Raw genomic sequence first — 15331 nt, 5'->3', positions numbered from 1 at the left:
CTCTCCCTAATGACACCTTGATACTAAATTGATACATGATGGGCTGAATGGCCTCCTCCCATGCTGTAATCATTCTATGATTCAAAGATTCTATGGCCGGAATTTAATGTGGAGGAGGTGGCCCTGCCCATCAGCTGGAAAGCTGGGGGTGAGCCTGACTTTGCCAGGCCTGCAAGCCATGCTGCTATTTTCTGTGGCTCAGGCCCTTAAATGACTGCAGCCGGAGCTTCCGACCCTCTGAGGCAGGACGTCCCACCTCTAAGAGCTGGCAGCCAATCAGAGGGCCGGCAGCTCTTCAGTTCCAGCAGCTCTGCCGGCTGGTAAAATAGCAGCGGGGGCGGGTAGGTGATAGGCACGGCACCCCCGCCTCCCACCACCGCCCCCCCACCCTGTTTTACACCCCGCCTGCCTCCTAGCCCGCTGCTGGTGGGGAGGGGTGTAAAATTCTGGCCTATGATTCTATGGTCACCTGTCTTAATATCTCCTTCTGTGCTTGGTGTCAAATTCTATTTGATGACGCTTCCGTGAAGCGCCCTGCGCCATGTTTACTATGTTAAAGTCGCTATATAAATGTAAGTTGTTGTTAGTGATGTCACAGGGCCCTGTATGGCGAGGTTGCCCTCCATTTCCAACGGGAACATTGGCCAATTCCTGGAAAGCCCCAATCGAGGCTGGGGTAGGATGGGAAAAGTGATTTACTAAGATTGCACCCAAGAGTGGAGGCTTCAGGCGAGAAGAGAGTAAAGAGACTGCGGATCTTTTCGAAATATCAAAAAATGTGATTAGGACATCAGCTAGAAATGTTGAAAATTCTGATATGTTTTGATGGGATAAGTAGGGAAAAGTTATTCCCACTGGTGTGTGGGTCAGTAAGTAGAGGACATAAATGTAGCTGTCAGCTTTGGCTCAATGAAACCATTGAAGCTCCACTGCAGAGACTTCAGCAATGCTCCAGTTAAGCTGTACGACCACACTATTGGACAAAAACCTGAAACCCACACAGGTGATGCACAAATCAGATCCTTTAAGTTACCCTGCATGCGCGACTGTGCAAAAGAATTTAAAGTGGCCGTGCCTGTAAATAAATCACCGGCGCACTTCGAGAAAATATTAGAGGGTAAGTTGGACTTCAGCACATTATTTAGGACAGTATTGAGGGAGTGTTGAGCCATCTTTCAGATGGGGTGTTACACTGAAGGTTCATTCCAATCTCTCCGATGGAGATAAAATAACTTATGCTGCTGCAATGTGCCAAGGTCGTGAAAGTAAAAAAAAGAAAGACTTGCATTTATATAGCGCCTTTCACGACCTCAGGGCATCACAAAACGCTTTCCAGTCAATGAAGTACTTTTATGAAGCTTAGTCACTGTTTTAATGTGGGAAATCCAGTTGCCAATTTGCGCACAGCCAGATTCCACACACAACAACCAGATGATGCAAAAGCGAAATCCTGCAGATGCTGGAAATCTTAAATTAGAAAAAAAAAGTGCTGGAAATAGTCAGCAGGTCTGGCAGCATCTGTGGAGAGAGAAGCAGAGTTAACGTTTCAGTTCGATGACCTTTTGTTCAGATGCCAGGGATAACTTCGCTGCTGTTCTTCGAAATAGTGCCAGGGGATTTTTTATGTCCATGTGAGAGGGGAGCCACAGCTTAATGTCTCATCCAAAAGACAGCATCTCTGACAGTGCAGCACTCCATCAGTACTGCATTGGGTGTGCCAGTTAAAATGTTGTGCTTAAGTTGCTGGAGTAGGAATTGAACCTGCAACCTATTGTCTTAAGACTGAGAGAGCCTCCTACTGATCCACAATTGACAGAGCTCTATGAAGTTGTTTCAAATCCAAAGAACAGAGGAAGAGGTTTTTTTTTCACACAAGGTTGTTTAAGGCCACACCAGAAACAGTGCTGGAATCAAAACCTGTAATTGCTTTTCAAAGGTAAATGGATGAATATTTGAAAGTTGGTAAGTGCATGGGGGATGGGCAGGGGTACGGCACCAATTGTATACATCTTTCAGAGAACGGTGCAGAGTTACAATGGACTGAATGGCCTCGTTTCTACTGTAAGATTCTAGTTAGCCCTCGTTAAGACCGACACCAAAATAGGACACAATATTAGCCCAGTTTTGTAGCTTTCTGTAGCACAGCTATAATCTGTAATGTGCTGGTCCGATCATATCTCCAGTATAATTATACTATCTGCTCCCTCGGGCAGTGACAATGAGAATTTTATTTTAACAAGCAGGGCATCATCTCCTCAAAGCCGAATGAAGCATATCCCACTTCTCAGAGGGGCTGGCCCTGAACCAGGCGCACTTCTAATGTGTGTTGTTTTCCTTAACGTTTTATGCCCCAGTCTCACTTAAGCCATATTCGCTTTTCATCTCGGGCCACTGGTAATGATGCCAACAGAGCGGCAGAAAGACTCCATTTATTCCGTCCCCAGCAATAACAGATCACCTTGCAAGAACCCTCCCTGAGTCACCGGTGCGATACTTGGCCATTCCTCCAGCCCAGTCATCCTGCAGCCTGTGTGTGAGATGTCCAATTTCATGCAATCGTAGAAACATAGAATCATCGAATTTTACAGCACAGAAGGTGGCCATTCGGCCCATTGTGCCCGTGCCGACTCTCTTTGAAAGTATTAGCCCCGCGTCCCCCGCTGCTCTTTCTGCACAGTCCTGCAAATTTTATGCCCATCATGTAATTATCCAATTCCCTTTTGAAAGTTATTATTGAAGCTTCTTCCATCACCATTCCAGATCACAACAACTCACTGTGTAAAAAAAAAAATCTCCTCATCTCCTCCCCAGTTTGTTTTGTCAATTATTTATAATCTGTGTCCACTGGTTAATGACCCCCCTCACACGTACGGGAAATTCACTTATGGTAGGTTCTTGCGTTTGGGAGTGAAACCATCCACACCCAATTCCCATTGGATCTTCAGTATCCAATGGTGAAGACATTGGTCCTATCACACTGTGTGGGATTTCAAGCAGAGGTTAAATGTCAATATCTAACCCATCCAGTAACTCCCGCCCACCCTACAAACCAAACATTCAGACTCCTCAAAGCCTGGGCTTTGTGCAGGAGCAGCTGTGGCTGATGAATTTAAGCTGATATCCAGGAGTGACCTAGTTCTGCTCAGAAACAGCAATCAGAAGTGTCAAAGAGAAGGGAATTGAAAGAAATGAAACACATTTTTTTGACATGTAAGAGTTGGGGTTGGAAGGAGAAAATTACATGATAGCCAATGTGGTGTGAGGTGATAAATAACAGTCTAGCCACATGCTGGGGATAATAATTCAAACACAACAATCTACTGATTCATTCATTTCTGCCCGCTTGCACTTAACCTTCAAGACTATTCTTCAGAGGCTGTTGCAGCTTCCAAGCTTGATTCATTTAATTGGTTTAGTTTTAAAATGCAGTCATAGTAACATTAGGAACAGGACTAAGCATTTCAACCCCTGGAGCCTGCTCCACCACTCGGTTTGATCAGGTATCTGTCACACTAGGCCCCCACCTGCCAAGAATGAGGCACATTAATTTTGTCATGAACATTGATTTTAAACTGTTAACTGGAGTGAAGAAAGGACTTGTTAAACAGATCAGCCGTGGCAAGAAAAGACATTTGCATATTAACAGCCTTAACAGACAGTGCTTGGAAGGACAAAGCAGCCATTCCCTAACACATTCAACACACAATGGACTTTTGATCACCAGATGTTGGAGGTGGGGGAGCTGGCATTCCAAGTTGACTGCTAAGATGGCTGAATACACAAACAGACATGGTCAAACCAGCTAGTCACATGACTAACCTGCTGGGCAACCTGAGTTTTTTCAATTTGTACAAACAGTTGGACAGAAAGTCGGTTTGCTCCTGGACTGAGAAGATCTCTCCTGTCTGCTCCCATCTCTTTCTCACAAATCTCTGAATCCACTGAAGACACATGAACCCCAAGAGGGAAAAGTCTCCTGCAGCAAACAAGGTTTAAGAAGAATACTGGGCCCCAACAAAAAGCAAGATCTACCTACAATCAAGGACTCTACAGTGAACTCGAAGAACCGTAACAAAAACTCTTCAGATATTGCCTCAAACTTTTCCACTTTATTTTTCTTCCGCTCTTTTCTGTCTCTATTTGCATGTGTGAATAGTGTATGCATGCTAGCGTATCCGTAGGCGTCAACCGAATTGGAGCTTAAGTTCAAATTTAATAAATTTCAACTTTTCTTCTCTAAAGCTAAGAAAGCCTGTTTGTGCTGGTTTCTTTGCCTTATAATTGGAAAGTGATGAACAAGGATTCACCGTGGGGGAGCTAAAAAAAACACGGTGTGTTGAAAATTAAACCTTGTTACGGTAAGACCAGGTAAAGGCTGAAAGGGACTCCTAGACACCTTTCTCACCCGGTTGTAACAACCTGAACTCCATTTTCCTACTGTAGCTCCATATTCCTTGATAAATAGAATTACATGGAGTCTACAACACAGAATCAGGCCATTCAGCCCAACTGGTCTAAGCTGTTGTTTTATGTTCCACATGAGTCTTCTCCTGCCCTTACTCTATCTAACCCTGTTATTATATTCCTCTCTGCTTCTTGTGCTTATCTAGTGTCCCATTAAATGCATCAGCACCACCATACAAAAATTTATCGACTCAGACTTGAAGGTTCCAATTGTCCCTGCATTCACAAGCATTTGGGCGAAGAGAGTTCAAATTTCGGTCACCCTTTGCATGAAAAGGTGCTTCCAGATTTCACACCTGAACAACCTAGCTCCAGTTTTAAGATTGTGTCCCATTGTTTTGCATTCTCCCACTCAGAAGAATGTTTCATCTGGATCGACCCTGTGAGGTCCTTTTAACATTTTGAACACTTCGATCACCCCTCAATGTTCTACAAGTTTCTGCAACCTGTTGTCGTAATTTAACCCTTTAGGTCCCACCTGCCGCAGCTTAAACATTCACTCCCTCCTGCACAGTGGCAGCAGTGTGTACCATCTACAAGATGCACTGCAGCAACTCACCAAGGCTCCTTCGATAGCATCTTCCAAACCTGCGACCTCTACCACCGAGAAGGACAAGGGCAGGCAGATGCATGGGAACACCACCACCTGCAAGTTCCCCTCCAAGTTACACACCATCCTGATTTGGAATTAAATCACCATTCCTTCACTGTCTGTGGGTGAAAATTCCTCCCTAACAGCACTGTGGGTGTACCTACCCCACATGGACTGCAATGGTCCAAGAAGGCGGCTCACCACCACCTTCTCAAGGGCAATTAGAATGGGCAATAAATGCTGCCCTGGCCAGCGACGCCCAAATTGTGCGACTGAAAATATAGCAATAAAGCCAATAAAGCATTGAGCTACATAGCCAGAACAGTAGAATATTAGTCAGAGAAAGTCATGACCAATCTGTGCGGTGCCCTGGTCACACTACAGATTCAGCACTCATTGGTTCAAACCTGTAGACATTTATTGAGTCTTAGGGCACCAACATAACACGTTCAATTATTACGCATCAGCCATTGACATTGTGTAAACGCAATTCCCATTGGATCCTCAGCAGCAAATGGTGGACACCTTCTTCCTAATGCACTGGGTCAGATTTCAACCAGAGGTTAAAGTCAGTATTTAACCAACCGAACCACTCAGTAACCCTAACCCTACCCTACGAGTACTGAGCTTTATTCTGATGCCGCACCAGATTGGACAGAATGTTCTGGGTCAGGGGCCCTTTCCTTGAATTCTAAGCACGTCAACAATGTGAGGATTTCCAAAGTCTGGTTGAGCGATCACTTCCTCAATAACATTGTGGAGACTTGTCCCCGCCCTATCTTCCTACCGGCCGCAGTCTACTGGGCTATTATTGGAGGGCTTGAAGTGAGATTAATTTACGTAGTGACTTGGAGTTGGGGGGCAGTCTTTTCAGCCCACATGGATACTATCCCACTCAATGATGATGGTATCTGTACTGATGATAATGGGAGCTAACACTGTGCTTGTTCTTTCATTGCAGGTGGGCTGTAAGATTTCTGTGGTGTTTTGTTACTTTTGTATGATGACGAATTGCTTCTGGCTGCTGGTGGAGGCTCTGTATCTCAACTCTTTGCTGATAGTCCCCCTCTCCTATGGCAAAGAATACTTCCGGTGGTGGAGCCTGCTGGGATGGGGTAGGTACCAGAGCACTGAGACAACAGGTATATACAGCACAATGGTGATATGTAGGCCAGTGCATGTGTAATCAAGGTGGTGCTATGCAAAGGAAGATTTGTGCATTTATAAAGCGACTTTCACATCCTCAGGATGTTCCAAAGTGCTTCACAGCCAACTGAATACTTTTTTGAAGTGATGTAATGTAGGAAATGCAGCAGGAATTTGTGCACAGCAAGCTCCCACAAGCATAAATTTGATAATGACCAGATAATCTGTTTTCTTCTACCGATGTTGGCTGAGGGATAAATATTACCCAGGTTTGAGGTAATATTTGAGGTTGAAGCTGAGACACATTGTTGGGGCTGCGTAGAGCAAGTTTTAGTTTACATCTAGTTAGGCTACAGCTGGTTGCGATGGGGACTGGGCTAGGAATTGAATCTATAGTGAGACAAGAGTACTAGAACTGTTCTGTCCAAACTTCCAACACTACAAAGTGACCACATATAAGATGAGCTGCTTAGGCTTTAACGTTTGAATTGCTTGGCATCTTCATGTACCCTGTGGCAGTAGGGTGAACAACCAGGCCTGAACCTAGACCCTTCCCATGTTAACTTCTGTGGTAATGGAAGTCAAAGCCTGGGTCTTAGGGCTGAATTTTCACCCTGATATGGGGGCAGAAAGGGGGGGCAGGCAGGCAGGTTTGCTGGCATCATCCCACCCCCAGGCCATTTTTTCGGAGCTGGGATTGGGGTGGAAGGACTACCTTCCCGCAAGTGGTAGGTAGCCAATTAAGATAAGCTGAAGGCCAAGTAAGGCCAATTATCAGAGGCCGACTGGAATTTTGCAGTCCGCCTGCGGGCTCCCCCGCGATACTGGGGACTAGGCCAGTTGCCTGGAGGCAGCCTCCCGATGGCAGACTGGGCAGCCAGCACTCCAGGCAGATTTTGAGGCCCCCTCCATCGGCCTGACCACAGCTATGGGTGCAGGCTGCCCTGTGGAGAGGTTCTTCCTCCACAGTGGTGGCCCTGCAGCTGTGGCCATTTTTTTAATTGAAAAGTTTTGAAAGCACTGAGAGGACAACTCAAGATGTAGGTGCCCCCTCTCTTTCCCTTACCTGAAACGGCAGGCTGCAGCTCCTTCCGAGCTGGAGGGCCTCCTATTGGTAAGCATACCATCTGGCCATTAATTGGCCAATTCAGGGAAAACCACTGTCAGGTCACTGCCCCCGACACAGTGCGGGGTCGAGATCTCGGTTCGGGGTCCTGAGCTAAAACACAAAATCTTGCTCTTTTTTTCACCTCATGGCCTTGTAAAGTGGAATGCTTGTCTGGATTCAGGGAGGGAATAAAAGTTTGTAATTTTTACTAAAAGCAGGGATAAATAAATCAAATCCACCCTCTAGACAACAAGAGAGCACAAATTAATGTACAAAGTTTTCAAACCGTGACCACCTATTGAGCCACAGGAGATACTAGATATAGAGTTGAAAAGGGAAAGGAAAATTCCAGAGCTATGGGGTAAGAGTAGGGTGAGGGAGTGGGACCAATTGTATCGCTCTCTCCAAGAGTCAGCAGGGGCATGATGGGCTGAATGGCCTCCTTCTGTATGAATCCCTGATTCTATTGGTATTTTGTGGTTTCCATCTTTTCTGGTCCTGTCACTGCTAAATGCAGAGCATTTAAATAGAAACATCTGAAGTGAGTCTGATTCACTCGTCTGCTGCCACACTAGGCGATGTGAGCAATTATACAAGTGCCCTGATAGGGTCAGGTCTAAATCCCAATCGCTCAAGTTTTCAGTTCAGCTGCTCCTCAGTTCCCCATTCATCTGAAGCCTGAAAGGAAGGTTAACTCTCGCCCTCTAGAAGTCTAATGAACAATTTCTTTCCTTCAAGGTGTTCCGACTATATGTACCGTTGCCTGGGTGATTGCAAAACTCCAATTTGAAAATACTGAGTAAGCGAAAGTTTTTTTTATTCTTTCACGGGATGTGGGCATCACTGGTCAGGCCAGCATTTGTTGCCCATCGTTAATTGTCCTTGAGAAGGTGGTGGTGAGCTGCCTTCTTGAACTGCTTCATGTGTTGCACTGTTGGGAAGGAATTTCCAGGTTTTTGACCCAGTGACAGTGAAGGAATGGCGATATAGTTCCAAGTCAGGATGGTGTGTGACTTGGAGGGGAACTTGCAGGTGATGGTGTTCCCATGCATCTGCTGCCCTTGTCCTCCGAGGTGGTAGAGGTCGCGGGTTTGGAAGGTGCTGTCTAAGGAGCCTTGGTGCATTGCTGCAGTACATCTTGTAGATGGTACACACTGCTGCCACTGTGCGTCGGTGGTGGAGGGAGTGAATATTGAAGGTGGTGGATGCGGCACAGATCAAACCCGTTTGTTGAGCTTCTTGAGTGTTGTTGGAGCTGCACTCATCCAGGCAAGTGGAGAGTATTCCATCACACTCTTGACTTGTGCCTTGTAGATGGTGGACAGGCTTTGGGGAGTCAGGAGGTGCGATACTCACTGCAGAATTCCTAGCTTCTGATCTGCTCTTGTAGCCATGGTATTTATATGGCTAGTCCAGTTCAGTTTCTGGTCAATGGTAGCCCTCCAGGATATTGTTAGTGGGGGATTCAGTGATGGTAATGCCATTGAGTGTCAAGGGAAGATGGTTAAATTCTCTTTTGTTGGAGATGGTCATTGCCTGGCACTTGTGTGGCGCGATTGTTACTTGCCACTTCTCAGCCCAAACCTGGATGTTCTCCAGGTCTTGCTGCATGTTACACAGACTGCTTCAGTATCTGAAGAGTTGCGAATGTTGCTGAACATTGTGCAATCATCAGCGAACATCTCCACTTCTGACCTTATGATTGAAGGAAAGTCATTGATGAAGCAGCCTAGGACACTACCTTGAGGAAGTCCTGCTACAATGTCCTGGGGTTGAGATGATTGACCTCCAACAACCACAACCATTTTCCTTTGTACTAGGTATGACTCCAACCAGTGGAGAGTTTCCCCCCGATTCCCATTGACTCCAATTTTGCTAGGGCTTTTTGATGCCATACATGGTCAAATGCTGCCTTGATGTCAAGGGTAGTCACTCTCACTCCACCTCTGGCATTCAGTTCTTTTGTCCATGTTTAGACCAAGGCTGTAATGAGGTCAGGAGCTGACTGGCCCTGCTTGGAACCCAAACTGAACATTGGTGAGCCGGTTATTGCAGTGTCAGTGCTGCTTGTTAGTACTGTCAATGATACCTACCAACACTTTGTTAATGATCGAGAGTAGACTGATGGGGTGGTAGTTGGCTGGGTTGGATTTGTCCTTTTAATAAAATTTCATTTTTGTATTGAAGATGCAATATGCAATGAAAATAAAGCAGGGTCTATAAAAATATGGTAAGTTAAAGATAAATCGACTAAGGAATTCAGGAGACACTTTTTTACCCATAAAGTAGTTAGAATGTGGAACTCACTACCACAGGGAGTAGTTGAGGTGAGTAGCATAGATAAACACATGAGGGAGAAAGTAATAGAAGTATATGGTGATAGGGTTCGATGAAGAGGGGTGAGAGGAGGCTCGTGTGGAGCGGAGATGCTGGCCTGGACCTCTTGAACCAAATGGCCTATTCCTGTGCTGTAAATTCTATGTAACTCTCTTTAGTAAAGTAAGTTGTTGTTGAATACTAGATAATACAAACATGCGAGCATGTGAACATATGAATTAGGAGCAGAGGTAGGCCATTCAGCCCATCGAGCCTGCTCCACCATTCAATAGGATCATGGCTGATCTGTTTGTGTCTCGAATTCCACACTCCCATCTACCCCCGATAATCTTTGATTCCCTTGCCTAGCAAGAATCTATCTACCTCTGCCTTAAAAATATTCAATGATCCCGCCTCCACCACCTTCTGAGGCACAGAGTTCCAAAGTCGCACAACCCACCGAGAGAAAAAAATTCTCCTCATCTCTAAAAGGGCAATCCCTAGTTTTAACACAGTGTTCCCCCCCCCCCACCCCACCCCAAGTTCTGGACTCACCCACAAGAGGAAACATCCTTTCCACATCCAGCTTGTCAAGACCGTTCAGGATCTGAGATACTTCAATTAAGTCTCCCCTCACTCTTCTAAACACCAATGAAAATAAGACTAGTCAGTCCAACCTTTCCTCATAAGACAACCCATTCATTCCAGATATCAATCCAGTAAACCTCCTCTGAACTGCCTCCAACGCATTCACATCATTCCTTAAATAAGGAGACCAAAACTGCACACAGCATTCGAGATGTGGTCTCACCAATGCCCTATATAACTAAAGCATAACATCCTTACTTTTATTTTCAATTCTTCTCATAATAAAGGATAGCATTCCATGAGCCTTCTTTATTACTTGCTGTACCTGCATGCTAACTTTTTGTGACTCATGCACTAGAACACCTAGATCCCTCGGCACCTCGGAGTTCTGCAGTTTTTCTCTGTTTAAATAATACTCTGTTTTTTTATTCTTCCTGCCAAAGTGAACAACTTCACATTTTCCCACATTATTCCCAACTATCAGATTTTTGCCCACTCACTCAACCTATCTATATTGGTCTGCAAGCACCTTACGTCCTCTTCACAACTTACTTTTCTACCTATCTTTGTGTCATCTGCAAATTTAGCTACCATGCCATCGCTCCCCTCATCTAAGTCATTGATATAAATTGTAAAACGATTGTAATACACTTATACATTGCCACTGAATGCTCACATTGTTATTTTTTATTCGTTCATGGGATGGGAGTGTCGCTGGGTCGGCCAACATTTATAGCCTATCCCTAATTGCCCTAGAGAAGGTGGTGATGAGCTGCCTTCTTGAACCGCTGCAGTCCATGTGGTGTAGGTACATCCATAGTGCTGTTAAAAAAAGAGTTCCAGAATTTTGACCCAGCGACAGTGAAGGAACAGCGATATAGTTCGAAGTCCGAATGGTATGTGATTTGCAGGGGAACTTGCAGGTGGTGGTGTTCCCATGCGTCTGCTGCTCTTGTCCTTCTAGGTGACAAACATTGTATATTGCAGTAAATGGATTGTACATAAGCGATGGAAGAAATGCTATGTGCAGTTTCCCATTAATATTCTGCTCTGCTTCTAGGTGCTGGGACATTATTGAAGACTCTCCTTACTGGTGGATAATCAAAGGGCCAATTGTGACTTCTGTTGCTGTAAGTAGTACCCAAGTAAACTTAAGCCTTTTAAATCCAACTTAAGGAAGGACATTACTGTTTGGGAAGGTAATTGGGTGCAGGGTATGATTTCATCACATGTCATAGAGTCACAGAGTTATTTACAGCACAGGAGGAGGTCATTCGGCCCATCTAGTCCATGTGAGCTCTCCACAGAGCAATCCAGTCAGTCCTACTCCGCTGTTTGACCCACGTAGCTCTGCAAGTTTATTTCCCTCAATTTCCATCCAATTCCCTTTTGAAATCATTGATTGTTTCTGCTTCCACCACCTTCGTGGGCAGCAAGATCCAGGTTGTTACCACTTACTGCATAAAAAAGTTCTTCCTCACATTCCCCCTGCATCTCTTGCCCAAAACCTTCAATCTGTGTCCCCTAGTCCTTGTACCATCAGTTAAGAGGAACAGTTTTTCCTTGTCTAACTTATCTAAGCCTGTCAATATCTTGTATATCTCAGTCAAATCTCCCCTCAATTTCCTTTGCTTCAAGGAGAACAAGCCAAGCTTTTCCCACTTAATCTTGTAACTAAATCCCCCATCCCTGGAACAATTCTGGTAAATATCCTCTGCACCCTCTCAAAGACCCTCACATCCTTCCTAAAATATGATGACCACAATTGGAGGCAATACTGTAGATGTGGCCTTACCAGAGCTTTATAAAGGTTCAGAATAACATCCCTGCTTTTGTACTCTATACCTCTATTCATGAAGCCCAAGAGTTAACTACTCTCTGAACATGTCCTGCCACCTTCAAAGATCGATGTACATGCACCCCCAGGTCCCTCTGTTTTTGCACACTCTTTAGAACAGTGCCATTAAGTCTATATTGCCTCACACTATCCCTTCTGTCAAAATGCATCACCTCACACTAGTGTGTGTTAAATTCCATCTGCCACTTGTCTGCCCATTCTGCTGGCCTATCTATGTCCTGTTGCACGTGGTTCACTTCATCCTCACTGTTTGCCACTCCTCCAAGTTTGGTATCATCACCAAATTTTGAAATTCTAATCAGTATTTCAAGATCCAAGTGTTACAACCAGGTGAGAAGGGGGTCTAGGGGTTCCCTCTCAGCCTTTGCCTGGTTTAATCGTAACAGGGTTTAATTTGAAAACACAGTGCTTTTAGCTCCCCCTTAGTGAATCCTTGTTCACTGCTCCAATTGTAAGGCAAAGAAATCAAACAGGTTTCCTTAGATTTAAACAAGAAAGGTAGAAATTTATTAATCTTAATCTCTAATCTGGTTAACGACTACGAATATACGACGTGACCTCGCGAGCATGCAGATACGATAAAGACACACGTAGGTAGAGACAGAAAAAGTAGAAGGAATAAAGAGGAAAGGTTTGAGGCAATATCTGGTAGTTTCAGTCCTTTAAGTTCAATGAGGAGTCTTTGGTTGCCGGTAAGTCTTGCAATTCGTTGGGGTCCAGTTCACACTTCAACATGTTCCGATGTAGGAGTCTTTTCTCTCTTGAGGTTGATGTGACTTCCGTGGGTCCCGTGGCTTGGGGAGAAAGCGAGAGAGGGAGCTGCTCTCTTGTTCCAGCGTCAGTTGCACACTGCCTTCTCCATTCAAACTATCCTGTGGCTAGTTCAAAAAAACCCTGGACCAGCCAGTTAGTCTTGTAACCAGCTGGTTTAACCAGTCCTGGCTTTGTGGATTGTATCATCTTAGCAGGCCCTGGATTGTGCTTCCTTACCCCTTCAATGTCTGGTGATCAAAATCCATTTGGGTTAATTGGGTAAATTTGTTTCCACAAGCAGCTTATCTTAATATGCAAATGTCCTTTCAGTCCAGTGTCTAGTGATCTTCAAACTAGTCATTCCAGCAACAGTTTAAAATCAATGTTCATATGACAAAGTTAATATGCTTCATTCTTGGTAGGTGGGGTCTGCGTGACACTTTTCTCCACGGGGTCAGTTACATGAGCTTGTTCAGTGGCAGCATCAGCAGGCTTGGGAATCTGAAATTGTAGCTCTCCTGCTGGTTCAGTGGTAAGGCCAGATACTTGGCTCAGTTGGTGGGGAGACAGCTGAGTTCACAAGGGCAGGTGTAGGTGGGCCAGTTAATAATAAGTTGGGCTGATAGATGGTTTAAGTTGGCAAGGTCAGTGTGTAGATGGTTGAGTGAAAAAGGGCAGGTTTTGATGGCTGTCTTAATGAAGCTAGTGTAGAAAGCTCAGTTACTGAATTTCAAAGAAATTACAACGTGGAAACAAGCTGTTTAACCAGTCCATGTTGATGTTTATCCAGCACATGAACAGTGGTCCTAATCCAATGTGTGTGTGTCCTGTTCCCTTCATCCCCATTTCCTTCAATCATCTATCTAAACATTTCATAAATGTGAAGAGGGTCTCTGCCTCAATTAATAACACTGGTGACATTCCAGTGGCTATGATAGATTGGGGAACATTACTTATAGGGTTGACAGTGGATCGGCAATGGCTAACATTTAAAGAGCACATGGATGAATTACAACAGTTGTTCATTCCTGTCTGGCACAAAAATAAAACAGGAAGGGTGGCTCAACCGTGGCTTACAAAAGAAATTAGGGATTGTATTAGATCCAAGAAGGAGAAATATAAAATAGCCAGAACAAGCAGCAAACCTGAGGATTGGGAGAAGTTTAGAACTCACCGAAGGAGAACAAAGGGATTGATTAAGAAGAGGAAAATAGGGTATGTGAGTGAGCTTGCAGAGAACATAAAAACTGACTGTAAAAACTTCTATAGATATGTGAAGAGAAAAAAGATTAGTGAAGACAAATGTGGGTTCCTTACAGTCAGAAACGGGGGAATTTGTTTATAATGGGGAACAAAGAAATGGCTGACCAATTAAATACATACTTTGGTTCTGTCTTCACAAAGGTGGACACAAATTACCTCCCAGAAGTGTTGGGGAACATAGGGTCTAGTGAGAAGGAGGAACTGTATGAAATCAGTATTAGGAGGGAAATGGTGTCAGGGAAATTGTTGGAATTGAAGGCCGATAAACCCCCAGGGCCTAATAATCTACATCCCAGAGTACTTAAGGAAGTGGCCCTAGAAATAGTAGATGCATTGCTGGTCATTTTTCAAAATTCTGTAGACTCTCAAACAGTTCAAACGAATTGGAGGGTAGATAATGTAACCCCATTATTTAAAAAAGGATGCAGAGAGAAAACAGGGAATTATAGACCAGTTAGTCTGACATCATAGAACATAGAACATTACAGCGCAGTACAGGCCCTTCGGCCCTCGATGTTGCGCCGACCTGTGAAACCATCTGACCAAAACTATTCCATTTTCATCCATATGTCTATCCAATGACCACTTAAATGCCCTTAAAGTTGGCGAGTCTACTACTGTTGCAGGCAGGGCGTTCCACGCCCCTACTACTCTCTGAGTAAAGAAACTACCTCTCACATCTGTCCCATATCTATCACCCCTCAACTTAAAGCTATGTCCCCTCATGTTTGCCATCACCATCCGAGGAAAAAGACTCTCACTATCCACCCTATCTAACCCTCTGATTATCTTATATGTCTCTATTAAGTCACCTCTCCTCCTCCTTCTCTCTAACGAAAACAACCTCAAGTCCCTCAGCCTTTCCTCGTAAGACCTTCCCTCCATACCAGGCAACATCCTAGTAAATCTCCTCTGCACCCTTTCCATAGCTTCCACATCCTTCCTATAATGCGGTGACCAGAACTGCACGCAATACTCCAGGTCCGGCCGCACCAGAGTTTTGTACAGCTGCAGCGTGACCTCGTGGCTCCGAAACTCGATCCCCCTACTAATAAAAGCTAACACACCATTTGCCTTCTTAACAGCCCTATTAACCTGGGTGGCAACTTTCAGGGATTTATGTACCTGGGCACCAAGATCTCTCTGCTCATCTACACTACCAAGAATCTTCCCATTAGCCCAGTACTCTGCATTCCTGTTACTCCTTCCAAAGTGAATCACCTCACACTTTTCCGCATTAAAC

At 44.7% G+C, this 15331-nt stretch overlaps 1 protein-coding gene across 1 annotated transcript in view; it reads left to right on the top strand.

Moving 5' to 3' along the window:
* The window catches only part of ghrhrl (growth hormone releasing hormone receptor, like), a 79058-nt gene that overhangs the window by 50485 nt on the left and 13242 nt on the right, over positions 1-15331 (top strand). Inside the window, exons 7-9 of the mRNA XM_068053454.1 lie at positions 6018-6171; positions 8049-8109; positions 11275-11344. Coding sequence (XP_067909555.1) covers positions 6018-6171; positions 8049-8109; positions 11275-11344 — 285 coding nt within the window. The remainder of the gene's footprint in view (positions 1-6017; positions 6172-8048; positions 8110-11274; positions 11345-15331) is intronic.

The sequence above is a fragment of the Heterodontus francisci genome, chromosome 2 (genome assembly GCF_036365525.1).
Source record: "Heterodontus francisci isolate sHetFra1 chromosome 2, sHetFra1.hap1, whole genome shotgun sequence".
NCBI lineage: Eukaryota > Metazoa > Chordata > Chondrichthyes > Heterodontiformes > Heterodontidae > Heterodontus > Heterodontus francisci.
This window is presented reverse-complemented; position numbering and strand designations above follow the sequence as displayed.